Below are 26,117 nucleotides of genomic sequence, written 5' to 3'. Positions count from 1 at the left end.
TCTTTAAGAACAATGGCAGACTATATGACAGGTCTGGACCACGTGTACATTTCCTATGAGAAAATTGTTGAATGCAGTAAGTTCTCAGACCCTGTTTGCACCTCATGTGCCTGGGGCAGATTATGTAAATAAAACCTGGAAGCAAAGCCCCATGTTAAATGTGTAGGTGCATCCATCTCTCAAAGATCAACCTGTAATTTTTACTCCTCCCAAGTGTCGCTATGTCAGTGCATGTTCTATGAAAACATTGCAGGGTGTGTCCTCTGTGATAATGGCAGCTGAAACTACAACAGAACTGAAGCCTGTCTGTGATCCCTGACTCGTTTGACTATTGAATGACATGTGTGGATGAGGTAACTGTTGTAACTAAAATGCTTACGTGCAGAAGTTATTTTTCTGAACATGTTTTTCTCAGTCACCAAAAAGCCTCAGTTCACCACCAGCTGGAGAATCGCCACCACTGATGTGCATGTAGCATGAGAACACCAAGACAGATAGCTGGCAGATTTAGCCAGTGGTGACGCATATGTGGCTAAGTTGCATCCTAAATTCACACGGAGATTTCATCCAGATACAAGACATTTGAAGTAATGTCAAGTATAAATGGGGCTTTAAATCACTTCTGACTTGCCAATTAAGAATTAATGTGTTCGTACGGTTAAGTCTTGCAAAGGCCTATTGTATTTTTGTTCTGGGAACATGCATTTAAGCTGTTCATAATTATCTTCAATAGCGCAAATCAACTGATGAAAGTCTTTCAAGCAACTGAGAAAGAAATGGGAGCAAGAAAGCTAAATCAGATGCATGACATCTCATCAAGAATCCCTGTGTACTAAAACCCTATATATAAAATCCATGCATTCCTCTAACAGGAAGCTCTTAAATGTCAAGCTAACACCAGCGGCGCCCCTGCTTTGATCAGCTGTCTTGGTGGACAGCGTGCGAGGCTTCAACCTGTGACCCATCCCATTACAGGTCTGTGTGCCAGCAGCAGCACGGCTTTCATGGAGCGAACTACGGGGTAATTAGGTCACTCTATCAAAGTCAGCCCTCTCAATGGCAGCCATGGTGCTTCTGTCTGATGACTTGGGTGAGCTGCGCCAAGTCAGCAGAATCCAGGACACATTAGGAGAGCTGGAAAAAGACCTGGACGCATGCCTCATTGTACCTTTCATCACAGTTTAGCATGTCACTGGTAATGCATCAAATATGAGCACTGCTGGATGTGTGTTGCGCAAACATCGTGCGTCCAAAACTTTGAAAGGCTCTCCGTGCACGTGTTACTGAGGCGGACTCACTCCACAGTAGGATGAGGTAGCTCCCACCTCAACTCAGTATTTAGATGATAGCGGGCGATGAAACATTGTGCTTGGCTTGATGAACAATACTCGTAATGATCAACATTCAAGTTTTCGCTAAAAATAGATTTTGGAGGATAACAATTTAATTAAGATTTCTTTAACAAGTAGTGAAAAGAAAAAAATCGCCCGGCGCACTGAGCTGAGTTACGAGCCATTTAAATTGGACATGACTTTAACAAGAAAAGTCCGGAAGATTGATCCCCCGCTGTCTTGCGTCAGTCCACAGCAGCTTTAAACAGTGCACGTATGAAGTCAGCCGTATCCCGCTGTTTCTTCAGACATGTTTTAAACACTCTGCACGCTACAGTGTCAACAGGCGGACCACACACTTCTGGGATTAATAAAATGAGAGCTTATAATGAATGGCACCGTTAAAAGATGAAGGCTTGGGAGTTTAATACTGTATGTTTATGTGCGGAAAGAGAGCGATGGAGAGAATGAGAGAAGGTTTAATTCAGCAAAGAGAGTGGATAATAAACTGAAAGAGAATAAAAAGTAGTAAAGGGAAAGCCACAAAGATTGACACTGAATTTCCAAATGAGGATCCAAAGTGGGGGAGATATGTGGAAGAGCGTGAGGTTCAAAGGCTTGGAGCGAGCGGGATGTTGTGTTTGACAGTTGGCGGGGGATTACGCCAGCCGTCCTCCATGGATACACGCGGATCTCATGAAGGCCAGTCAATCACAGCCAGAACCAGTTCCCATGTATTTAATTTAGACAGCAGGAAAGCTGAAAACAACGAAGTTAGAAGGAATCCTGAAAACTAGAAAGAAACACTGGTGATGTGTCTAAATTTGTGGAGAGATTTGGTTTTATTTTCCCACAGAAAAATATAAATTTAGAGGTAATTTGACATGATGTAACTTCACTTTGAGGAACAGGTAACAGAAGTGACAAAAGGTGGTTTTTAATTAACCTTTAGAGGAAAAAACTAAGCTGCTACAGTATTAATTGGATTTTTCATTCTCACTGAATATAACTGCAGAGTAACGCTCTCTGGTAGTAGCAGTCTGGCTTGTCACAGGTGTAACATATAACCTTAAATAGGCCTGTCCTGGTGTTGGGCGTGCTTATTGGCCCACTTGAATGTGGCAGAGCCATCATTAGTTAGATTAGCTGCACATGTGCTTCTCCTGCCGGGAGTCAAACTCTGCAAGCTCAAGAAATGTCCAGACCTTTGTCTAAAATCCCCATGAGTTCATTATTTTTCACTTTAGCTCAAAGTGTGTGTTCATTTTGAGAACGAAGAAGCACAAAAGAGCTCATTTTGAGGGCTGTATCAGTCAGGATATTTCCCTGCCAACATTGCTCAGACCATATTGACAGTGAAAGCAGGAATTGTTAGGAAAATCAATAAATCAGCAGCTAAATCGATAGGTTCACAGACTTTTTAGAACAATTAGTGGGTGAGGTTGATTGGGAGAGATTCAGTTGTTAGAAGGTGATGTTGGGTTATTGAAGATCTATTTTCAACGGACCACAGAAGGCTCGACTGAGTGGAGAGTGAAGATCACACTTGGCAGGATTGTCGCTGCTCTCACAGGAAATAAACCCGGCCATCCTCGCGCTTCGTGCCGCCTCCGATAACCAACCTGCAACCTGTTGCTTCTAAAAACACTCTAATTAGAAGGCTTGCATCAAATTGGCCAGAAAACAGCAGCTCTTTGCTGCTGAGTTTGTGAATTCATGGTGATGCATCATTGAAAAGCAGAAGCAGCCTCTGCTGGAGCATGCTTGCTGTTTGAGTTGTGATTGATCGGGGAGTCAATTAAGGAACGATTTAGAAATAGACAAGGCAGCGAGGGGGAAAATGAAGCTCATTCACCTAAATACCAAGAATGACTCTCTTGCTGGAATTGGCTTATCTTCTGATACCAAGCAGAATTGGATTTCTCAGGCAGTTTCCTCCCTTGACAGCCCATATGGGCTCATCCATCAATAAGCTCCCCCCCTTTTTTGTGTAAAAGGCACTCTCTCTTATCCTTTGTGTACCACCTTTCAGCATCCAAATCAATATCCAATTTTTTTCCCCCCTCTCACTTCCTTACTCTCAGAGTGCTCCAAAGTGTTGAACTCCTTGAACTGGCCCTTTTCCATCTTACTATTGACAAGCGTCTTTCTGTAACTAGCTGTGTCTACACTTCCTACCTCAGCTAAACTCTTGAGGGGGCACGCTTTTTCCATTTCAGATCTGGAGAAATCAACTGGAGCCAGCAGGTCAGCCGAGTCAATGCTAAACCTCTTATTGTAATCCTAACATGGCCTTGTTATGGATAATGTGCGTTTTCCATCGTGGTTCCTGAAAGTGCACGCATGAGCTTACTCAGGCATGCTCATTGTAAGAGAGGGAATAATTCTCTCTAAAGTTTATTAATGAGGCAAATGAAAGCTAGTTCTTTGTGTTCTGTGTAGCTTGTAAAAAAAGGTTTTATCTGCCTATTGTGCAATTCATTCAGAGGGGATTATACTGGGAGTCTAAATTATTACTATAGTAGAGTAAACTCACTTTAAAGATGAAAACAAAAGCTGGGCTTCACTGGATCAACACTTTGAGTTATAGATGGTGATTATTTATATCGAAGTGAACCCTGATAGCACAACTGCTAGACCACTGATATGTAAACTTCTCCTGTCCTGCGCAGTAATATTACACAGTATAAACATCATCTACAGTATGTAAGCACCAGCTCTAATTCCCCCTGGACAGGTTCAAATAGAGTTCATATTACACTGCTGCTCGGAAAGAATAAATGGACTCAGAAAATAGGAAGTGAGCAGCATCTTCGCTATCATCACTCATGATGTTATGTCGTATTCAGTCCACTAGGAAAACTCCGGGAGGAACATGAATAACAAGCACTTATTGGTCCGGCCCGCGCCAGGCTGTCTCCAACAATAAGCCCCTGCCTGTATGACATTCCACTTTCATCAGCGTTTAATGCAAGAAATGAAATCAGATTTACTTAATCTTGGCAAAAACACACCACTAAATCAGATTCAAGCTGTAATTGATTTCAGAAAGCATCATAACAAACTGTGGTACTGAAGAAATCCGACATCAGAGCATCCGAGTCAGAAAACCAGACAAGAACTGTCATCAGTCTCGCGGCTACGCCTTCTCATTTCTCTGCCGGCTGTCACTGATGGATGTCATCTAACGAGCCAGTGATCACAGGTCAGGAGGTCAGGGATGTGATCACACAGCCATGTCCTGTCTTAGTAACTGTAACTCTCACAGGCATCACAGCCCCGCTTCGCCTGAGCGTCAGAGTAGCGTCTGTCTGACACGCTCGTTGGAGCTGCATTTGGAGGCTCTCCTGCAGAAGATCCATTTCATAAAAAACAGTGTAATGTTGTGTCAAATACATTTTTATTCATTCAATTTCGAACCTTTTCTTATTTGAGCCCTACCGAAATTATCCTATGCTGAATTATCCTTTTGGCTCTTGGCAGTATCACATAGTTCCTGTCTATGAATGTAATTTATGCATCAAAGACCGTCTTTCCTGATTTCTTTTCAAGAGTCACCAACCAAATGTCCTCTGGATCAATGGATCAACTCAGCCATTTTCACGAGTTTAACGTGATTTCCAGTTTATAAAGGGGCCATTCACTTCACAGTGAGCGCCCGGCTGGCGTGTGACAGTTCATTTAAAGGTGTTGCGTGACAGAGGACCTAATGGTGATCATGCTGCAGAATTAATGCTCTTATGAGATGTAAACAGCATCTGCATACCAATACAATGAGTCCTAAGCTGATTACCAGTCACACTCACTGCAACCCTGACAGGCAACAAGGAGAGACTTAGAGAGAAAGCCTCTCATGCCTCAAATTTACTTCAAAGTTGACCCCAGCTAGGTCTCAACTGAGGCGGGTGTGGTTTACTAATGTATGGAAAATTTTAGAAATAATCTGTACTCACATCGATATAGAAGTATGTTGATTTTTCTCTTTGATTTCAGACTTTTGGGTTTTCCCCTCAATGAAATGTTCTCGACATTTCAAAATAATATGTCTGTTGTCGGTTTGAGTATGACATATGCCATTAAAAATGATTATTCTGTGATAGAAACAGTCACATTGTTGCTGACTGAAAGTGACACTCATTACACCGCACAAATGTCCGAATCCCAATGCCTCTTTCACCAGTTTGAATATATCATATTTCACTATTTTCATGTAAACAGAGCTGTGTTGTTTCTGGCCACGGTGCATTTTAATTTTAAGGACTGTGCTCTTGTTACAAAGAAGCGTATAATTGTACATGAGTGCGGTTTTTGCCCAAGGCAGCTATCAAAAACATTCCAGACATTACTTTGCATAGTTTCTCTTTCTATGTAATAGTGGAATAATACATTTTGAAGATTTCTAAATCAAACCCTAACAGCTCACACTGAAAGACTGGCTCATCCTTATTAAAAACTGGTCTATAGAGACAACAAACACATTGTTTTTCTGATGCAGACCTTGAATAGCTTGGCAGGTGTTAAAATAGTCACCTAAAACGAAAACAAATTCAGCTGCTTTGGAGCACCAATAACACACTGTGGCTTTGACGAAGCTCTTTTGACTGAAATGTTGATTTAGGTGTTTTCCTTTAGCATGAGGTTTTTTTTTTTTCTTCTCTCTTCCAGAAAAAGAACATCAGTGTTTTGCTGAGTCTTGGTGTGCTGGCTTCCTGGGGAGTGATTCTGCTGTCAGCACGCCTCTACTGGATGGGCAACAAGCCTCCCAACTTCTCCAACTCTGACAACCCTGCAGCTGACTCGCCGCATTTTCTCACTCGAACGCTCACGTTTCTTCACCTGCCCGCCGCCAACGCCTGGCTCCTGCTCTGCCCCGACAAGCTCAGTTTCGATTGGTCCATGGACGCTGTGCCCTTGATCAGGTCCTTGGCTGACTGGAGGAACCTTCACACTGTTGCCTTTTACGTTGGATTTATCCTCCTGGCTTTGTTTGGCCTTCGCAGCCCCACCTCCAAAGCCAAGGAGCCCAATGGGAAAGCCTATGTCGCTAATGGGAAATCAATCACTAATGGGAATGGTTGGCACGCCCCTGACACAAACCACAACACGGACCAGGGGCTGCCAAAAACCGTCCTGAATGGGTCAGCAGGATTCCACCACTGCCCTCCACGGACGTCCCTGCCCCCTACAGAAAACCTTGTACTCTTTTCATTAGGCATCATGTCATTACCTTTCATCCCAGCCACAAACCTATTCTTTTATGTCGGGTTTGTAATTGCAGAGAGGGTTCTGTACATCCCCAGTATAGGCTTTTGTTTACTGGTTGCTACTGGTGCAAGAACCTTGTATGTCAGACTGAGGACTAGAGGCTACAAGGCCTTACTGGTGTGTCTCTGTACGGGACTAGTGCTGCTGAATGGGCTCAGAACTGTTCAAAGAAACAGGGACTGGAGCAATGAGGAGAATCTCTACAAGTCTGGGATCGGTGTGAATCCTGCTAAAGGTGAGAGAAGGCCACCAGTTATCATTAGCAATGGGTATCAAACCTCAATACGGTTTGTGTATTGACAGAAATGTCTACCCAGCCTGAGTATCCAAAACCGTCAAACTGATTAAAGCAAGAAAACCTAACTTTTCAATGAAGAAATAACACATCCTTCATCAAATAGACTCCTTGTTATTTAAGCCTACTTGGCCTGCTATGGCTAGTAGCTGATGGTGGCTAATGTTAGCTAAGGTTAGCAAACTTAAGATATTACTGCACAACTGATACGACTTCATGAGTCAATTTGCTAACTTATTGTATTTACTTGTGCTACTTTTACACTGTGTGTTAACATTTAACATTATCCAATGCCACTTGTAGCCACGATGACATCTATATTTAAAACATCACAGGAAGGGAATACATTCAATATACGCAGTGTGTTTTTGGAAGAAACACTGAAAAGAAACATAAGTTTTGTGTGTTTGTAAGAAAACTCCACACAGCAATGCATTTGAAGAGTTTGCCTTATTTTATTAAATGAGGGGAAGAAATTCAAACCATACCCAGTCCTGCGCATTTTACATATCCTTAAGCAGGGTGTCTCTGAAGCTCGCTGTAGCCAGCCTTGTTTGTGATCTTGAAAGGTGCAGAAAAGTTGGAAGGTATGCAAGAAAGTACCAGAAACATCTCTGCTTGGGGAACATGGTTAAGCCCACAGAGGAAACCACAGTTTCAGACTCCTTCATGCAAGACTTGCTTTGAAATAGTTCAATTTAAATACAAAAGGAGTTCTAAATTACATCAATGAACAAAAGCACTGTATCTGTTTAAACATCTGTACACAGGTTTTTGTGATTATTTGCTATTCAACTAACTGAATACTGATTGCAGTTATGCTATTTTTAAATGAACACCACAACATTGTGTTTTTCCACTCTGAAAGTACAACTTTTGACTGACACATGTCTCTTGTAGCCTGGGGAAACTTGGGGAACGTACTGAAGAACCAGGGCAAGATGGCGGAGGCGGAGAAGGCGTACAGAAACGCTCTGCACCACCGAGGGAACATGGCTGACATGCTGTATAACCTGTGAGTGCTAAAGATGCCAGTTCCCCCTCCTCCTGTGTGCAAAGCCTTGACACGAATGAGTTCTGATTCCTCCCATCCGTCACTTGAAAGGACAGAACAAGAAAGGCAGAATGACAGAGAGAGTGACAGACAGGAAGGCCTTAAAGAAGCTGAAACAAAAATAGATCTAATACAGGAGGAAAGGAGCAAGTGAGACGCAGAGCTAAGTGTGATGCAAGAGTATGACAAAGAGGCAATAACTCCGTGTGTCCCCGGTGGCTCTTTGTACCTTCTGCGTCTGATTTGATTAGTCGTGGTTTGCAGGGCCTGTGGGAGAACAGTACCACTCCTGCAACACGAGGTGTCAAAGGTGCCGAAACCTCACAGCAGACCCGTGTCTCTAGCCCTCACGCTGACGCTGTTTTTCTCTCCACGTCTCCGCTCCCTCTCAAGTTACGGGTGACAGGAAGCTGGCAAAGCAACACAGGGAGACGGCAAAAGCAAATGATGTGTTTTTGCATTCTTTAAAACAGAGGTGCTGTTTGAGTATGATGGATGGTTGGGTGCATTGGGGTTAGGCGTCGGTATATTGGGCAGGGGACACTGAAGCTGCTGCATTCTTTCTTCTGTTTTTATTTCTTAGCTTTTACCCAAAGTGCCCTCATCACTTTTGACTTCACCGTCACAGATTCAAAAAAATGCAAGACAAATCATCTGTTCTTATGCGGTTTATTGAAAAAACGCCTCACTTTTTCACTTCCTTTTTTTTGTCTTTTAGCGGCTTGCTGCTGCAGGAGAATGAACACTTTTCCGAAGCGCTCCATTATTACAAACTGGCCATTGGGAGCCGGCCAACTCTGGCATGTAAGTAAACTTAAAAGAGAGTCTCATTTTGCAGCTGATACGTGATGACTGGAATGGTCGTGATCAGGGGAAGAGTTATCAGCGATTAGATGTTCTCATTTTGGCTGAGTCTTTTGTTTGGATTAATTAGATGTGAGCTAAGGGTCCGTTATTGGATCACCATCACGGTCCAACTTTAATGCTGAATTAGATGTTCTCTCGCCACGTGGTCATTTGGAAGGCCATTTTCAGGCTATTTCAGCGCGACGGTGAAATGATGAGATTCAATCTCACACTTGAGTGCTTGCATGTGAGATGAGGGTCCGTCTTTTACTGTACCAAGGGCAATTTTAAGAGAGGGGACACGGTTCAGTCCTGCTTTTCTTCCTTGATATGTCATCCTCAGCCTAATCTCTTTTTTAACCTAATTTATTTCTATTTTTCACTTACTTTTCTTATGGTCATTTTATGTGCTTTTGACCTCTGTCCTGTCTCCTTTTGGCTATATTAGTACATGTCCATCATCCCTAACTAGCTTTGTACATCCTTCACATCCTCTCGTCTCAACTGTTCATAAATAGAAATAAGCAAAACCTACATTATCTCTTTGTTTATTTTTTATTCCATTAATTTTTTTATATAGTACAATAGTTTCTATGTCCTATCTTTCTTTAACGGCATCAGAAAGTGACTTCGTTTTAGTTCAATGTGTGATTGACAGCAGGTTGAAACCCTGTTGTGCCGTTTTAATCACCTTCCCCTCCTCCTCACAGCGGCCTACTTGAACACAGGAATCATCCTGATGAACCAGGGCAGCCTGGAGGAGGCCAAACGCACCTTTCTGACATGTGCCGACATTCCAGATGAGAACTTGAAGGACCCCCACGCCCACAAGAGCTCCGTCACCAGCTGCCTGTACAACCTGGGAAAACTGCTCCACGAACAGGGCCAGCAGGAGGTTAGTTTGTGCTAAAAGCAACAAGGGAGTGTTTTGGGAGCTTTTTAAATCAGAATCATCAGGGCAGGGCCAAAATACTTGTTGTATTTTCACAATGACTTTACGACCGCTTATGATTTAACCACTTGCCACTTATCCTTTATTGTGGGACTAAAAGCTCAACCATTTAGAGCTGAACAGGAAACTGCAGTTAGTAAAGCCCATTTTGCAGCGAGTCCCTCATCAATTACAAGGCCTGCATTATGCTGATGCAAAACAAAAACTGGACTTGCTAAGTCTAACTTTTTCCGTCCCCCTACAGGAGGCCCTGTCTATTTATAAGGAAGCGGTGCAGAAAATGCCCAGACAGTTTGCACCACACAGCCTTTTCAACATGATGGGTAAGTTACTGTTGGAGCCTGTTTCACCCCAAATCTTTGTTTGTGAGGCAGAAACTGAAACTGCAGGATTATGAATTCCCCACTTTGGCAACACATGCTTTGAAATGTTAATCCGTATATCCATTTGCATGTAATTAAATTTGCACCAAAGAAGAAGAACGGCGTCATGATTGCTTTAGGACGACGGTAAAACAGTGTAGTCCGGGGACAAGTTTGTCTTGAGCTTTAGGGATGAATTTTACATGTTTGTTTCCATTTTAGATGTTGGTCTTCTGTTTTATCTGAGCTTTGAATGTAATTCAACAAACTGACATGAACTCATTGCCAAAAAACCCTTCAGAGGACTCGAACAACCTGTTCGATTCCAGCGCTGTAGCTCTCAGTGTGTGCACAGACTTCGTGTCCTCTTGCAGAGGACTGAAGCTAATCCCTGTAATAGATCACATCCATCTCTTTGTTATTCTAACACTAATAACATTATTGAGAGCTCATCCTGACGGCATAGTTTAGATTGCAGGGAGATGTCTGCAGAAATTCCTTGGACAAACTAAATGAGAACAGGAAGTGTGTTTTGTCAGGTGGAGGGAGGGGTTGAAGGACGGCAGTGTTTGCATTAGTGTGATGTCCAGGGGATTCTTTGTGAAAACTGATGTCATTTTACGGCAGGGGCCCACAGCATGTGCTCAGATCAAACAAAATCTGAACGTTTTAAACACAACAGTTGTTCTTTCAGAGAGTGTTTCCCACATTGAACTACAGTGGGGTATTTATTCAGCATGTGGGGTATGCTGACACTATGGATGAGAGTTCAAGGCAGTTTATTTGTCTTGCACCTGTTAGAAAAAAAAAATGAAAGGAAAACTGTATTTTTGCTGTAAATGTTTCATTGTGTTTCATTTATTTCAAATATAGATATGAAATGCATGTGTCGAAAAGTGTTCTTTTATACTACTGTTTCACTGTGCCGTGAAAAGCCTTCTGTTCCCTCATGTTTCTTCTTCTTATCACAAAAAAAGTTTGACTCCTGATCCGTGTTCTCTTTCAGGAGAGGCCTACATGAGGCTGAACAGGCTGGATGAAGCAGGCCACTGGTACAAAGAGTCCCTCAGGACCAAGCCTGACCACATCCCTGCCCACCTCACTTATGCCAAACTCCTGTCCATCATCGTGAGTCCCATTACTGACACACACACACACACAGACAGGAAGAACCATGAGGCGAGCCAACGCATTATCTTAATGATTGCAGTGGTTAATTACCTGGCAGAGGGTAATAAAATGGAACCTGAAGAGGCACAGCACAGCAGTGAATGATACATATTGAGTGACTTATGGGACATGGGCGTGAGGCGAACTCATCCTATGGATTCCCCTGCAGAGCCTGAAGAGCTGTGATAATCGTTATGAGGTGTGGGCTTCTGACTCTGCACGCCGCATGCTAAACAAACTCCTCTCCCGTGAACAGACATCAACAAGAGCCATTGTGATGCATTCAGGAGCATGCTGTGTGACCTCTAGCGGCACTAGATGGATGAAAACATTGCACAGTGTGAAAGATGGAATTATGGCAGAAATGTTATAACCCCGACTCCAAAGAAGTCGGAACGTTGTGTGAGAAGTAAATAAAACAGAATACAGTCGTTTGCAAACAAACAGCAGTTTCATGAAGTGTTCCTGAGCCCATGTAGAAATATCCTTTATCCAATCATGTGTTCACAAAGTGGTGAACCTCTCTGCATCCTCACTTGTGAACGACTGAGCCTTTCCAGGATGCCGCTTTCATACCCAATCATGATACTATCACCTGTTACCAATGAACCTGTTTACCTGTGGAATGTTCCAAACAGGTGTTTTTGGAGCATTCCACGACTTTCCCAGTCTTTAGTTCCTCCTGTCCCAACTTGTTGGAAACGTGTTGCTGCCACCAAATTCAAAGTGAGCATATTTAGGAAAATCAGTGAAGTGATGAGGTGAGACATTAAATATCTAGTTTTTGTTTGAGTTTATGTTAAAAAGAATTAGCAAACTATCACATGCTGTTTTACTTAGTGTTTCCAAGTTTTTGGACTGAGGGTTGTATGATAAATGTCTTTTTTGGTGACCTTGCATTGACCCTGATCCAGGACTGATGCCAAATAGCTTTAAAAAAAACATTGTTGTGCATAAATTCATGTCTGATCGCTGAAGGTTACAGATGTGGGGAGTTTGTCTGGTGTGGGTGAAAGCTGTGATTGGATGAGTTCCAGATTATCTCTGGGTTTTTTTCTGTCCCTCACTGTGTGTATCTGTATGTACATGTGAGTATTAGAAGATGTCAAGGGCACACAAGTTTGACCAACTTTGTTTCTTTCTGCAGGAAAAAAACCACACTTCCTGTCCTCCCTCCACCTCTCCCTTTCCATGAAAACAAATATGCACTTATGTGACAACAGATGTGTTCACAGCTGAGTCAAGTTTAGATGTGGGGGTTGAGCTGTGCGTCCTCTGTAACCCCTCTAGAGACGTCTGACCTCCTTCCTTCCACAACCGTGGGTGCTGAGTAAAGACCTGCAGTGCCTTACGCGCTTGCAGCTGCAGCCCTCACAGGCTTTAAACCTTAGTTCTGATCGTTTCCCCTCTTTTGTTGAAAGATTTTAAGATACACACACACACACCTGAAGCACAGGTTCAGATTAGAGTCACCCAGTGTAGCTGGACATCTGCTGTGCTCAGGGCTGCAGATCTAAGCGGGGTCCTGCCTCGCCGTGCGGCCCCCCTATACTACTACAGGGCTTTAGGAACAGGAGATTGGATGGACCCTGGACAATGGGCCAGTGGACAGGCTTATAATGCAATTACTCCCCTTCCTTATTGAATCACTCCATCGGCTACATTTTTGGCCGTCCTGCCGGAGTCAGTCGACAATACAGACACAGGGACGAAAGGTCAAAATGAAGTCTCGTACCGTGGTTCACCCCAACATGTGCTGCAGTGCTGTTTTTCTCTTAAAGTTGATGCATAGTCTTACTCCAGGTCTCACAGTGACCCTCTCCCCTTTCATTTGAAAGTAAATCCACACAATCATAAAGCAGGAACCCGATACTCTTCTACCCATAGACATCCCTCAGCAAATAGCAAGTGCAACTCCTAAAGCCACTAATTTGCCTTATTCTTCCCAAGGTCAAAGTGCTTTCAGATGAGTCTAGTGTAACATTAGAGCCCCGCTGCCGCTCAGAGACCTGCTGGAGTCAGACGGGTGTGGTGTGCACACGGGGAAAGTTGTGGTCAGTCAGTGCTGAGCTGATTTATGAATATAAACTGTGTATTTAGATGCATTCAGCACTGATGCTAACCACTGCCTGTCACGGTGGAGCATCGATCAACAATACACGCACATATCGTTACATGCCATAAAAGTGTGCCAAATATTCAGACTGGAGACGTGCAATAAATCAATTCAAAAAAGATTGTGTCTTAAAAATGTAAATGTGAATTTTTTTTTTTTTTAATATTGACCTGAAACCATTCATAAATCTGCTAAATGATGCCCTGCTCCAGCCTCACTGGACTGAGCCACCCTACTTTCAGTTCTGACGGATGGCCGGGGAAAAGGTTTAATTGAATGTAAAGAGAAAAGAGCCAAAGAAAATGTGGAATGAGCCATCAAGGCCCGATTTCCGCTCATTCATTTGGAGCGATTGCGGGCATGGGAAAGAGCTAATGAAGCAAACCTAATATGCCCAGTTTTCTCATTTCTTGTTGCATGGCAAGTCCATTGGCAATATGGAAGCAATCAGTGCTGAAGCACGGAACAAAAGAGGTGGAGAAGTCGAGCCTCGTGCACATAGCAGCAATATCTTTCTCTGTTTGGTTGCAGGTACACACACACGCACACACACCTTGGAGGTTTTTCTATAAAGGTGCAGCATGGGAGGTGGGGTACTGTGTTTTTTATGAGCGTCGGTTTCCTGCTGAAGCTTAACAGCAGGGTTACCATTCTTCAGCTGAGGCATGTCTGTGCTCTAAAATACCAGTAAAAAACAAGTGATTTTTGTAGCTGTGTGTGCTTAAATGTGTCTGTGTGCATTTGTGTTCAGCTACACAGTATTCATGGCATAAAGTTATACTGTAAAGACTCTCGGTGTCCAAGATAAATCTGAATTTTTAACATTTTTTCTCATTTATTATCAATTTAAACCTTTGACTCAATTCCAGTCTGATAGTGCTGTGCTAAGCTTGTACCTCATTCAAAAATCACTAACTATTCCCTTCAGACACATTAAAGTTTCATGTTATACCTAACACTCATGATTTTAGTATGATTCCTGCTCATATTATTTCACATTTCATTCTGCCCATAATAATATAGTATAATTCTAGTTTGGAGATAAAAAATATACTCTCTTTGCTTGGATTTAATGGGTATTAATGGGAACGGTACCTAAACTAGGAGAAAATGAAAGGACTCCTGCGGCTCCTGTAGTTCAAAGCTGGAGCTTCTCATCCTGCCCAAGCATCCAAACAAACTTCTGTTAAATCACAGGCGTCAGTGGTCAGGGATGGCCTGGTCCTTCTGGTTGCATCAGGTGTTTAGACCCCAGTCTCATATATTTATGTGGAATTAAAAAAAACTGACAAATTGTGTCATTGCAAAAAAGTAAATACACAAAATAGATATAAGAAAATATGGAGTTGCAATTACAGTACATTTAATATCAGGTGTAATCGATGGTTTTCCTTCTTTTTCCCTTTAGGGGCAGAAGACAGAAGCAGAGAAGTACTACCTGAGAGCTATTCAACTAGACCCCACAAAAGGAAACTGCTACATGCACTATGGTAAGAGGAGATATCAAAGGCTTCCCTTTGAACATTTTCAGCAAAGCCTGTTTGAAAACTGACATTAGAATCGTAAAAAGGAGACGACTCTCTGTGGTTGACAGAGCTATGAAAATATAATTTGAAGTCCTTCTCCACCAACTCTAACATGCCTGATTGCCCATAATCCAAACCTCTGCCGTAGGCTTTTCTATAATGATCAGGCTTTGCTGCAGTAAGCTGTACTCAGGATCATTTTTTTGGCTGAGGTCTTTTGACTTAAACTTTGTAGCTTCACCCTCAGACCGAGAGTCGTAAAATGGACCACATCCTCTTACAGTTTATGTTGTAAACCACCCTGGATCGAAGCTCATAGCCTCTGTAACCTGATAAGACTTTTGGAAAGACCCGAAGCAGTGTGGTAATAATTTAAAAGTGTCAAATACCCTACTGCTTTTATCATTTTCCCCCCAAAAATAATTGCAGGACATTTAACAATCTCTGCGCCGCAGTCACTAATTTGAAATGTGCTGTCATTAAAGTCACTGTCGGTACCAGCGCTGGGAGCGTTGGAGCTGCTTGAGGTTTTACAGATGGTGCAAACACACACATAAACAGGCACGCACGCTTTGTTTATCTCGATGTGGAGATGGGATCAGAGTACACTGTTTACCATTCGTAACAGAGAGTAAAACACGATGGCACGTTCCGCCTGCGCTGCTGGTAATGCAGCATTTCATATCAGCTTGGAGGAGCAGGCTCCGTGCTGCACCATGTCCCTATCTTTAGGGTATTCACAGGAAATGAAATCTGTGCCGTCTGGCTGAAAACACCATTGTGCGTCGTCCCATTCTCCTCTTCCTTATCTCTCTCTGGTCCTCCTGGTGCTTTCTCTGCGCTGGATATCTTTGGGTTGGAGTTTAGTTCGGTCCCCGACGAGGGGTGCTTTGCTGTCTTTGGACTGAGCTGTTTCCTCTTACACTCTTGTCTCTGTCTCTGCCCATCTGACTGTTTTCTTATTTCAATGTTATCTTGTAGCTTTTTGTTATAGGTGATGTTTATTTGGGCTGGTCCCCTCCTTTATCACAAATCTGGCTGCTTTAGCTATCCTGGGTTCACTGGATGAGCTCCAGGTGTGAGTGTGTAAGGAGTGATGATATCTGGCCTCGCTGTAACACAACGGATGCGCACACAATAACACATGCGAGAGAGTGTAAGGAAGTGTGTACTCAGTGATGGTGATGGCAAAGACAAGGCAAGCTTTCCTGCCATTGTTCACAGTAACACATTTTAATGCAAACTGTCCTTCATACGACCCAGTCCTAAATAGTCTGCTTTGGTGCCTAATAGCTTGTTTTTGGAAGCTGCACTCAGGCAAATGCTTTCAGCACAAGAAAAGCCAGCAGAAAGCACCTCCCAGCATCCCCCTCTTCCTACACTCAGGGACATTTGTGGCTGTTAATTTATAGCCACTGAGGCAGGCACTTGTGGGTGCCGCACCAGGTGGCCGGACTCCCACAGGAAAACACATGAAATACCTCTGCCTCATCTGTGCGCTCCAACAAAACAACAATGCTTTCACTGCCTCACTTTCCCTCACTGTATCTGCCTCCATGTTGCATTTCCTGTGTTGCTCTTCTCTTCGCCTCCATTCGTCTTCCTTTTTTCACCACCGATCTCCATCTTTGTAAATATACACCAAGTTCGCATGTGTTCATCCTCTTGCCACCCTGGATATCTGTACCATATTTCGGTGTAATCCAGCCAATCGTTGTTGAGTTGTCAAGTTATTCCACTAAAAAACAAAAAAATCAACCACTTCTCGACCCTAGAGGAAAAAGTGAGGGGTCACAAAAAGCATTTGGATTCATCCTTTGGGGAGCATCAATATATACATACACAATTTTATCAAATTCATGAAAAACTTGTTGACATCTCCAGTTTGGGCCAAAGTGGTGGAGCGACAGACCAGCACTGCCGCCCCTACAGCAAAACCACCAGCTGGCTAAAAAAAAAAAAGTCCTTAACAGAACTTCTGCTACCCCCAAGAAATAAGTGCACTTCCTCCCTCTCTCCAGGTCAATTTCTGCTGGAGCAGTCCCGTCTTGGTGAGGCGGCGGAGATGGCGGAGAGGGCTGCAGAGCTGGACAGCTCAGAGTTTGATGTGGTCTTCAGTGCTGCTCACATGCTCAGGTTGGCTAAGCTGCTGATATACAACACTTGAAAAAGCCCACAGTACAGAAAATGCAATGAAAGTATGTATATTTCAAGAGATGTTGGGCAGGGGCGGGGTGGAATCAGAGTTTACCGCTGTGCTGCGTTACCATCTGTGGGTTTATTCTGTACCGCTGCCATTTAATAACCATTTTTGAAATATAAATTATACCAATGTTATAGGATAGTAAATGTCCTCTCTATGGAAATAGCTGCCGTAAAAACTATTATGTATAACATTCATAAACATCAGTACAGTTTCAGTCCATCATGGTGATGTTTCAGTCCAGGCCTTGTAAAGAAGCCATTGGAGAATTTTTCCCTCGAAGTTTGGCAAGCACGCGCACAGACGGCGTAGAAGTCTTTAAACGTGTCAAAAGGGACTGCAAAAGTCCTCCACTCTCAGCCACTCAAGGAAATATTGGAGCAATGTGCCTTCTTTCCTTTTTGCTCTACATATCTGGAAAAGTCATCACAGCTCTTGAGCATCCTTCTAAATACAGCTCCGCAGAGGTTTTCTCAAACAGTTCAAAGTCTCAGCGTTCGGCAGAGCTTTGCTTTCGGGACCGTGAGAGTAAATCTAAATGACAGATCATTGTGCTGCGCTCTGGTCGAACTGGCTATTTTCTGATGGGGCCGGCTTTGACATAAATCCAAAGCAATTAGGATTTAATGAATGTGACACACACCTGTCATTAGCTGGATTTAAGGGTCAAGATGCTCCACTGATAATACATGTGAGCTGCATATATTGACTGACCATAACCAGGATTCTAATAATGACCCCACAATCCAGTTTGATGGAAGGTTTTCCTTTAAATGTTTTGCACGTACTAGGCCTACATTCATGGCTGCCAACCACTCGTATAATACAGATATTGTGTTGGTAATCTGGTGTGTGATCTCTCCAATAAAGCGGTTAGTTTTTATACGTTTTGGGTGAAACTAGAATGCATTTTTCTTCTTGAAAGAAAAATGACTTACCTTTCCCTCAACCCAAAGCGGCTTTCTTAAAAAGACTTCCTGAGTCTTTATCAGTCTTCTTTATTGACCAAACAAAACAAAGACCAAGGTTATAAGACGATGGCTATGATAGTCCCGTATGAACTCCAGTGAACCCTGATAAAGTGTTGCATGCATCCTCAAGGCATATTTTACTTCAGTCACAGTCTTATAAATATTAATTGCCATGTCAGGAAAGAATGGTTTCCTTGACTTTATTAACTTTGGCTCTGCGAAGTCCGGTTCATGCACTATTTATATTATATGTATGGAGCAGATTAACTGTTGCCATCCTATAAACCCAGCTGTAACAAGTAAGGGAGGAACAGTTGGTGAAGGCTGTCTGTCATTATAAAAACATTCATCTCTCTTATGTGAAGTATAATGGACAATGAGCTAGTCGTCATCTCTAAGTCATTGCTGCATTATCACAGTTCTTACACAGCAAAGAAATTAATCACTTGACACAGAACATTATTTCCTAATGATTTTATGAGAAACAAAAGTATTTTACAAGCTTGCATAAAAAATATTTCAACATCCCTGCACCCGAAGACGGATCTGTACCCACCGTTGGCTATTATGTTGTAGTATGGAGTGATTTATTCAGATACTACTGAATAAACAAATAAGTCCATGTTTGTGAGCTGGCTTGGCAAGAAACATCTCTGTCTGCAGGAGTTTATGTAATTTTGGCATGAAATAATGTTATTTAATCAGAAATTAATTCCTAATTGCCCAAAAGGATGCAATATGTTAATGCGGGGTAAAAAGGTTAGCTGAGCAACAGTTATCATTGAGTAATAATCATTAACCAATCAGAATTTACTGAAAAGTATGCAATAAAAAACACAGTAGTGCAAAGCATTCACAATATGGGCATAAAGGGGCCCCAGGATGAAATTGAAGGTGTATTGAGATGATTAACAGAAGCTAAAAGCAGAAAAACTAAATACATTTCTGCCACACAAAGTTATACTTATTGTTCACACTATCCTTCGTCAGGACTCTTCAAGATATTCATACAAATAAGTGAAACCATCACTCGGGTCACAAGTTGGCACGTATATCCAGACACAGAAATTCACCGCATAGAAGAGAGTGACTTTGATTTAAAGTATAGTATTTAAAACCAGTTTTTCCAAGATGTTCTTCTCTTTGAAGATAAGGTAAAGTTAAAATATCCTGTGACCCGACATTATAATTACTGTATTTAGATGAGTCTGTAGAGCAGAAGTAGTGAGGCCGTTTTTCCAGTGTAGCCTTATATAAATAATGTGCAGCACAGACATCCCACCTTTTTATAGAACACATAACAGTGACAAAAGCATCACCTGTGATGAAACTCACTGCAATGTCATAACACTCAGGCAAGAGGCTTTAACTGAATGCTTGATTCCTGATAATTTCAGCGAGATTAACATAATCTTAACATGCAATGAATCTGACTACTCCAATGAAAATTCAAAGTAAAATTAACACTGAGGCATTTTACAGCAATTTACACAATTAATGAATGGCTAGCTCTAATTATAGTAATTCACATGATTAGCTGTGCAATAATGAATGAATACAATTATAATAAGTAATTTCTATTAGTACAATTCTATTAATATGTAGTGTGTTATGTCAGATTTTTACGCTTCCTCTCTCTCTGTTCTTCCCTCTCTTCAGACAGGCCAGTCTAAACGAGGCAGCAGAGAGGCAGTACGAGCGTGCAGCCAGCCTTAGACCAGATGTAAGTACCTGGACTGGTGGGCCTGGTGCCACTTATCATGGAAATGCACACACACGCTTGTACTGTAAATTCAATTTACAACAAACTGTGTGTTACCCATCATTCTGACATTATGTTATAGTACTGTTGTTCCTGGCAAACAGTAATGCAGCTGAATATAAAATGGAAACTGTGTTCTGTTCGTGGCTGGGAACTGGTTCGTGCCTCGATGTGCTTATACAAACATAAAAGTGAGAAGAGTTCAGCGGTTACTGTCGCCTGATATTGAATTCGCACATTCAGCTTCAGAGTAAATACTTGATCACAGTTAAACAGACAGAGCCTTGTGGGATATCATGTCTCTCCATGTCAGCACATGCGGTTGAGGAAGTTGAGAGCTATTATATCCTGTTTCTGCCCAGTATGAATCAGTCACTTCAAAGGAAAAGGGTGCGTGGACCGGTCTGGGGCACGCTCAGAGTCATAGGAACCCCTGTGTTCTCAGAGCAGACCTAGAAGGAGCTTCCTGCAGTCATTTGTCATGGTCGTCTGCTTAGTGACTGTCTGCTCTGTGACTTATGTTGCCAGTTCAGTGAGCAGAAAGGGTTACACTTTCATCTTCATGCCCTTCACTTGAGTAAACCCTGTTATATTGCCTCACCTTTTCTAGCAGTGTTTCCCCACCTTTTTACTCCCACAGCCCTGTCAGATAAACTCAAGTACCCCCACATCAACACCACCACCAAATGTGGTCATTTTAATTGATTTTCAGCTGGATATGATTCAGCACTTTTGATTACATAAAGCAATCTTTGGTATATTTCAACCAGTAATCCATGACCTTTAGCTGCCATTTATCAAATACATCTTGCTTTTAGCTATCGGATTCTACTGTTTATCCATTAATTAGCTAACAATTCATCTATTACTAACTATTACTAACTAACTGTTAATTCATACTTTTGAAAGCTAACCATTTCAACTATCATTTATTACTTTTTCACTAACTACTCCAACCGTTTATCTATTAAATATATTGAGCTAATTCAACAGTTTATTGGTACTATCAGCTATTTATTTTAACCAGTTATCTATTTCTATTAGCTGCCTTCAAACCACATTTTAAGCTATTTCAACCATTTATCCATTATGTTTAGCTAACTAGCTACTTCAACTGTTTATTTTTACTTTTAGCAGACTATTGCAGCCATTTTATCTGTTAGTTTTAGTTATTTCAATTATACGTTTAGTTAAGTATTTCAACTATTTATCTCTTTTAACTATTTCAACAGTTTTTGATACCTTTAGTTGACTTCAACCATTTATCCCTTACTTTCAGTTCCTGCTTTAGTGAACTACTTCAACCATTAAGCATATGCATGATTTTTAGCTAACTGTTAGACCTCTCTGCTAACTTGCTCACTCATTCTCAATGGAAGCATGAAGAGTTCCAATTAATTTCATTTTCTTTCGAATTAGCTGAGCTACTCTACAAATTTTCCACGTAGCTCCTGGCAACTGCAGAGCTGGTCTATGGGGAACAAGTACTGGCTGGGAATCACTCCTTTGTAGCATCTGCCCCTTTTTAGATAAAGTCTGTCTGTCTGTTAATATCCTGTTTTAAATCCTAAAGGCTGAGTAAAACCGTAGAAGAGTAGAAAGCTGGTTGTCCATTTTAATTTGGAAAGGCATGTATTTATATTTTATTCTGTAAAAAATAAGCTGCCTCAAAGTCACAGTCATTATAATTCACAGTCTGGAAGCCTTCATGTGCACATTCAGACAGGCTTGTCATTTGTCACGGGTAAAGTGCTTCTTGTCTATGACATTTTCCCTGCACACGTCTGCTTAGTGAATGACAGTCTCTCAAATATCAACTTAATCCAATAGCTCTCAGGTCATGAAAGATTCAGCGCTGGCTCAACGTGCTAAGAAAGCCAATGATTGTGTGCCTCGAGAGAAAGGTGCAAATAGAGATTTTCCTTTTGCATACACAGACTGAAGTGCTTTATAACACCACTCGGATAGAGGTTCATCTCAAGTATCACGCTCTATACGGAGCAAAATAGGCGGTTTAGTGTGTGGAAATTGGTCCTGTAATTCTATGAGTTATTAAGTTAGAGTATGTTTGAATGAAAAAAAACATTTTCCATCGTCTAATCTTGTGTTTCCATGTGTGATTGCTCATTTATCTCCTGTCACATGCCAAATATGTGTCAAAAAGATTATTTTTGAGTATTTGCATATCCCCTATGTCCCCTCTTTTATCTCGAACATATTTTTGATCAATTATTATTCAAAGCGGAGTGTTTTTATGTGTCTTAAAACATGCCTGGAGGGGATCTTTAAGGATTACAGCTATAGCTCGAAGGGCAGGGTGCATCTGAAAGGCTGAAGATCAGAGGTAGATGCTATCTTAAAAATGCTGTACATCCAACTTGCTGAAGGTCAAGACATTACATCCCTTTCATCGCTGTATTACAGAAAACCAGACCCAACTTCAGAAATAATTGTTTCAGTCAAAGGAAAGGCAAAAGAAGTAATTGCAGACTTATTTTCTGGCTGCCTTCCAGTGCACAGAACACATGTAGCCAGGGCTCAGTTTCTAATGATTTAGCCCAGTCTGTGTATTACATATCACCCAGTTGTTTAGAATGACAAAAGAGACCCTCATTTATCTTGCTTAGTGTGTCTTGGCTGCTCACGAAGTTCCATAATGGTACAAAAAGCAGAACAGGGGTTTGGAGCACTTCAACTACAATCATTTGTCGTGTACAAGGTGAGAAAAACAAACCCACCCCGAAAAAGGGGTGGCATTGCAGCTGCTAATTAGTTAATTTTCCAGCGTCTTCCAGGCCACTACTTGAAATAATCCAGCTCTTTAAGCGATCATTTGATACATTAGGTGAGAAAAACAAGCTCCCGCTCCCAAAGCTAGTCTTTTAACACTGCTTGAGGAGTGGAATGTAAACAAGTGAAATATCAGCGTTGAGAGGAGACCAACAGTTGCGTTTAGAGAGAGAAAATCTGTGAACTAGTTGCCAAGTTGCTAGCCATATGTCAGGCATTGAGGACGCGGGCCTGGGAACAAGGCCAGGTCTGGGGGATGAGGTGCCGACGACTTTTAGGATGAGATTTTGGGTGCGTTTGTTAGTTATGGCTTGCTGAGAGTCATGTCTATGACCTGGATTTTGTAGATTTCCAGAACTGGTACATGATTCAGGGCCAGGTGGTTTCACTTTGCAACTTCAAAAGATGGTATTTTATTAAATAAGAGTCCAGACACACCTCTAAATGGGCTTGTTCATTATATCATAAAAAATGCTTCACATACACTCACACACAAACTGTAGCTACCTATTTTTTGCTCTGTAGCACTGTTAAAGGATACACCTTTGTCTTTGGTCATGCCTGCTACTGTGCAGTGAGAATGCATTCCGGCTAATTTAATGCATATTTGATTTTCCTAGCCTTCAGCAAATTTCACCAGAGCCCTTGCCTTAATCCTCCATGCCCAAAAAAACCTGGCAAGCTTCCTAAAAACCGTGTATGTCTCACATAACTGTCTGTGTCAAATGTAGAACTGAGAAGGGCAAGTTTAAAATAGTTTGCCCAGATAGATAAATCCAAGGTCGACACAGTTGCTGTAAGTACAGTAATCCTGTAAGTCCACAGCCTAAGACCTTGGAACTCACTGTAATATGGCATTATGCACAACTCTGCCTCATTTTCTAGTGTTTTTCTTACCCTTTTTTGCTGTGTCTTTGCCTTCTCCTAGTACGCGGCTGCTCTCATGAACCTCGGTGCCATCCTCCACCTGAATGGGAAACTTCCCGAAGCCGAGGCCAACTACCTGCGTGCACTACAGCTCAAACCTGACGATGCCATTACCCAGTCCAACCTGCGCAAGCTGTGGAACATCATGGAGAGGCAGGGACTCAGGATCAAGCATGGGCTCGGGATGCAGAAGAGCGACCTTTGAACTGAGAGAGTTGCTGAGGTCTTTCTTAAACGATGACGTCGTGTCCTCCAGAGGATGAATGACATGACATGACAGCTTATGAAAGAGCTGGAGGCTAAACGCTCTCAGATTCTTTTGAGTTGTGGCCTGTGATGCTTGTGGAATACAGTATGAGGCTTGGCATGTCTGGGATTCAAGGGTGTTCAGCCCGATAATAAGTCACCAACAGTGCTGTGTGGTGGTTCAAACGACTAAGACTAATGTCACCTTTTATCATTACATTTTTTGAAGTAATGCTCAGTTTCTAAATGACGTTCTAAAAGCAAATAACTGCAGAGGCATGAAGAAAAAATCATTATTTAAAACATGGGTGTTTCAAAATGCTTAATTTGATCAGGATAGAGCAACAGTCGGCATCGTTGGGTGAATGAGTTTCATTTTGTCTCCCATGGTGCCAGCTGGATTGTGTTAAAGAGGAATTCCAACAAATTTTACACATCAAAGTCTGTTTACTGCTCTTTGGGAGTAATACTGCGTATGTGAAGTACAAATCCTTTAGTGGCTCCAGAGGGAGCTGCATGAAGGCTGATAAATTGCCTCAAGTGATGTCACTAGAGTCAGCGCCCGGTGGGGCTGAAGACGACAAGCTTGAAAGTGAAAAAATTTGAGGGTGTGTCGTTAGAAAGATGTGAGCTTTAGGGACCTCTGTAGCCTGCTCCTCATGCCTGGTTGAGGCTAGCAGCTTGAGGCTACACTAGCTGCTACTAGCATAACACACCAGAATGTCTGTCCAAACTGTTGGTGGTGGAGTTGCATTGTGGGTACTGTAGGCAGCAGGCAGACAGGCAAGATTATCTCTGGTTTCACTGCAGCAATTTTGATCCTTTTTCTTTTAAACTCTTCACCGTGAGTCCAGCAATGTGGTCAGAGTGCCATGTTAAATCAGTGGAGTACTCTTTTAACAAATTCAGAATTAAAACCCTGATTAATTACCCTCAGGGTGCGCTCAACTTTAACTCTTAAGACAGTAAATGCATAACATTAAAAGCATGCAAGTGCTTAGACGTCTTCAGGTACCACCCTGTAATCCCGAGCTGTACAGTAAATTGCTTCAATTAAAAGAGCAGGTGAAAACACACAGTACTGCATAGCCAGTCACATTCTGTTGTCCGAGTCACTGAAGATTGTTCGCACCTGGTGCATTTTAAACTCTTGTGACTGTAAAGATGATCATGAGAAAACTCCTCAGCGGTGCCAAAGCGTGTACTGAGTCTTTACGCCTCTTGTGCCAAGCAAGAACTGTTCTCACTTATGTGTTGTGTTCCTTGTGTCAGATGAACATGTTCCACTTCATGTGATCAAATGATCAAACTTAATTTATTAATACATGTTGTTTTATGTGAAAAAGCCAACACTGTGCCGTCTCTGTCACAGTAGCCCACCCCCTCTGATTTCTCCACATAGATAGGCTACAGTAGGCAACATGACAATTACATTAAAATGTTTTTTTTTTTTTATATTTTTTTTCTCTGTGCTCAGGGACATCAGGTTGTGTTTCCTGTCACAGAATGAGTCTGTGACACAGAGAGAGCTTCTTAAAAACGACGTTAGATGTTTTTGAAGATTGTGATGTTTGGTTAAATTATAGAAAATGTGTAGCTGAAAAATGTGTCGTGTTTTGTAAAGAAAAGTGAACCTTTTTCCATAATAAAAGACATGATTTTTGCTCTCAGCAGTGTGATGTGCTCTGGGAAGCCTGTTCCTCTCCACCGTGTAAATTCAGTCAGCCAACCCACATGTATATTTATGAATACGGAGTATGCACACAGTTGATATTTGGCTTCCAGTCCTGTCACTGCATGCAAGCATACACCTCCACCTGCTTCTCACAGTGACGAGATCAAGGTACGGCAGTGAGATAATATGAACCTGCTAAACCAAGCAACAAAAAAGGAGGAAATATGCCAGAAAATACCCAAACATAAGTTTATTTCACCACTCTAAGAATCCAGCATGAAGACATCAGGATGTGCCAAAACATCCAAAAGAAAAAACAGCACATTCAGCCTCTGCAAACAGTCATAGCAGGAAAATCACAGGCACCATTAACACCACCATTAACTAAGTACATGTGCTCATGTAGTATGATTAAGTACAAATTTGAGGTGCATGAGTATTTCAATTCATGACACTTCTACATTTCAACAACCTTTCAGAGTGTGGTTTTGTACTTTTTACTTCACTATCCAACAGTTTTAGTTACTTTGCAAATGCAGATTTGATGAACAAAACATGAAGCACCTTTAAAACATAATCCATAAATGATAAATTTAATGATTACTCAGTTAATTAGTTGATTCATC

General features: G+C 41.9%; 1 protein-coding gene across 1 annotated transcript in view; it reads left to right on the top strand.

The window, feature by feature from the left end:
- tmtc2a (transmembrane O-mannosyltransferase targeting cadherins 2a) overlaps positions 1-25,486 on the top strand; it is a 57,086-nt gene extending 31,600 nt beyond the window's left edge. Inside the window, exons 3-12 of the mRNA XM_076722739.1 lie at positions 5,997-6,831; positions 7,792-7,906; positions 8,664-8,749; positions 9,502-9,686; positions 9,988-10,066; positions 11,112-11,233; positions 14,800-14,881; positions 16,939-17,053; positions 19,751-19,814; positions 23,572-25,486. Coding sequence (XP_076578854.1) covers positions 5,997-6,831; positions 7,792-7,906; positions 8,664-8,749; positions 9,502-9,686; positions 9,988-10,066; positions 11,112-11,233; positions 14,800-14,881; positions 16,939-17,053; positions 19,751-19,814; positions 23,572-23,775 — 1,887 coding nt within the window. The 3' untranslated portion in view covers positions 23,776-25,486. The remainder of the gene's footprint in view (positions 1-5,996; positions 6,832-7,791; positions 7,907-8,663; positions 8,750-9,501; positions 9,687-9,987; positions 10,067-11,111; positions 11,234-14,799; positions 14,882-16,938; positions 17,054-19,750; positions 19,815-23,571) is intronic.
- The last annotated feature ends 631 nt before the right edge of the window (positions 25,487-26,117 follow it).

This window comes from Chaetodon auriga, chromosome 22, assembly GCF_051107435.1.
Source record: "Chaetodon auriga isolate fChaAug3 chromosome 22, fChaAug3.hap1, whole genome shotgun sequence".
Lineage (NCBI taxonomy): Eukaryota > Metazoa > Chordata > Actinopteri > Chaetodontiformes > Chaetodontidae > Chaetodon > Chaetodon auriga.
Note: the sequence above shows the minus strand (reverse complement) of the source record. Positions and strands in the feature narration are given on the sequence as shown.